Raw genomic sequence first — 2,817 nt, forward strand, 5'->3', positions numbered from 1 at the left:
TTCCCTAAAAAGATGGTGTGCCACCGCAACACTGATAGGTTATTTGCCGACCCTGGCTGCAGTAAAGGTTGTCTTTTGCCAATGTAGGTTTTCCAGACCCTGGCTGTGAAAGAAAATAATGCCTGCCGAACTTGTGGAGTGTGCCCTTGCCTTGGGGGCTAAACGCGTGAGTCATGAGGCCCTCCCTTTTCATTTTCCTCCAGAGGTTTAACTTTAAGTGGGCACGGTCTTTGCAGTGGAGATAGCAACAGCACTGTTCGCGTGGCTGGCCAGCAGTCGAGCGCTCTGATTGGTCAGTCGTGATTACAGGCACGCTTCGAAGGGAGGACAAACAACGGGCATAAATTATGCAAATAGGATGTCCGTGCGGCACGGGGCAGACCTGATGCAAGCTATTCATTCATCCTTCCCAAAATGCCCAGGCAAGGGGGGTACGCGCATTGTTCCACCAGGGTATATAAGGTATCTGAGGCCAGTCGTGTGCCAAGCTCACTGGCTCACACGAGCTGACTTGAGAGCAAAAGCAAGACTGACGCGTGCCTCACACTTCTAAACTTCCACCACTTTCGGACTTAAGCTCCTCAAAACATCCCTCTCACCAAACTTCATATGGGTAGGTTTCAAAGTCCCTTGGAAATTTGAAGATAGTCTACACTTTAAACCAACACTTTGTGCTTTGCTTGTGTATTGCATTGGATGTGCATCTAACCTTTTCCCTATTTTTTCCCCCTCCAGATTCTACATTCAGCTCAAGCCCAGCAATGGAGAGCGTTTACTCTGACATCGACAGCCCCAGCTGTGACTACTCATTCTCTCACTCGGACGATGAAGACTCTCGCAGCAGCACCCAAGCCACATCCCCCGCCTGCTCGGTTGGCTCATCATCGGCCGCCATGCAGGAGGCGTGCGCCGAGCCACAGCAGAAGAAGAGGCGCAGGGGGCGGGCGAGGAACGATGCCACTGTGCATGTGGTCAAGAAGAACCGGCGTGTGAAAGCAAACGACCGCGAGAGAAACAGAATGCACAACCTGAACGACGCTCTAGACACTCTGAGGACCATCCTCCCCGCTTTCCCAGATGACACCAAACTTACCAAAATCGAGACTCTGCGCTTTGCCCACAACTACATCTGGGCTCTCTCCGAGACCATACGGATTGCAGACCAGCACAAGACCAAGCCCAGGGACTCCACGCTTCTTCTACCGCCACTACCCTGCGTGGCAGATGCCCCAAGCCCCGGGAGCGATGCTTGCTCCTGGTCATCGGGCGCGTCCTCCTCGTCTTCTCCCTCATACTGCACTTCCAACCCAAGCAGCCCGGCAGCTGCGGATGACTATGGATATTTGCAAACAGACGTGGTGTATAGTTACCGCAACTTCGTCCCCAACATCTTCTAAACTTTTAGACATCGTCGTCAATGTTCGGTAGCAGAATGTCTGATATAGGCTAGTAAAGGAGAGAATGTTTGAGATTCAGTTTAGTGCAAAAAGCCCAGATTAAGACAAGATGCGCGTTCACTGTTTGCCTTGACTGTATTTTCATATGGTTTGTGTTTTTATATATTTTCACCATTATTTTGTTATTATGTTTTTGTTGTTGTTTTGGTATTGTAGACTTCACTGCCTTTGCACTTTTGCAGCTCGTATACAAGGTCCACTCCACAGATCTTGATCTCTGCCTCTATTTAAAATAAATTATAATTTAAAAGAGGACGACGAATTTTCGTTTGCAGCCGGAGGTGAAAAGTCAATTTTACAATTTGTAGAGTGATAATGCAGAAAAACTAGCGTGGAAATTCGGTTTCAACGCTCTGACAAAAGACTGAAAGGCCGTCAAAAGACAAGGATCTGGTCTAATGCATTATGTATGTTGACCCCAAGAACGCTGTTGAGTCCTGCTTAACCTTTTAGACAGTCCTATAGATTCTCGTTTTTACATTCACTCCATACTTTTCCTTTTATTTATTCAACATGTGGTTTTGATATGAAATGTATTTTTATTGTATATAAAGAGATTTATTCTATTATGTATTTACCTCAAATTATACATTTGTTGCAAACATTTTTGTACAAATAAAACTATAATGTTTATAATAATATGTTGTGTCTGTCAAATGAATCAAAAGCAATGGTGCTCACTAATGATAAAGAGGTTTATATTTTGTCATCCATATTATTCCTCTTTTTGCGTAATTGAATTAGGCTACACATCCCCGATAGTCTCTTAAAAGTAGTCATGCAGGACTGCTAAGAGCTTCACTTTTTCATCCACGCATGATGAAAACAAAGCAGACATGACGCTCTGGGATAGTAACGGTTGAGTGTGGCAGGTGGATGAATTGGTCCAGTTCTCTGATGAGCATCCAAACAGGAATGGACCCATTGGACAATCTGAAATGGCTTCAGATTCGTTCATTGCCTTAGCCTACATTTAGATTTGTTGTTAGATTTGTTGACATTTTCTCATAGGCCTATATCTTCTAAATGGCAAAACTGTGGCTGCAAGCTGTTTTCTTTATGGAAAACATCATCACTGAAACAGTATATGATTACCCCAAGATATCCCAAAGCATTCCCAATACCCGTAGAGTCGTTTTCCCCATCTCATCCTTCAAGCAACTTCCATTCTGTGCCTTTGGGCCATGATCATTTTATTTCTATAGTGACTCAGGTTAAATCCTCCATTGAGTTGTGCTTGCATGGTGCGGCCAAGCCTCTTGTATCTGCACGTGTCGAGGATAGAAAAGTATAATGGGGGTGCTGCCAGTCTTGGAGAGAGCACATGCCAACTAATGTAAGGGGGGGTGGGTGATGATTC

General features: G+C 45.2%; 1 protein-coding gene across 1 annotated transcript; it reads left to right on the top strand.

Moving 5' to 3' along the window:
• The first annotated feature begins 567 nt into the window (after positions 1-567).
• On the top strand, positions 568-1,397 carry neurog1 (neurogenin 1). Its single transcript, XM_062523881.1, has 2 exons — positions 568-613; positions 736-1,397. Exons 1-2 carry the CDS (start codon positions 610-612, stop codon positions 1,395-1,397), a joined length of 666 nt encoding a protein of 221 aa, XP_062379865.1. The 5' UTR covers positions 568-609.
• Positions 1,398-2,817: the final 1,420 nt, after the last annotated feature.

Source organism: Sardina pilchardus, chromosome 21, assembly GCF_963854185.1.
Source record: "Sardina pilchardus chromosome 21, fSarPil1.1, whole genome shotgun sequence".
Lineage (NCBI taxonomy): Eukaryota > Metazoa > Chordata > Actinopteri > Clupeiformes > Clupeidae > Sardina > Sardina pilchardus.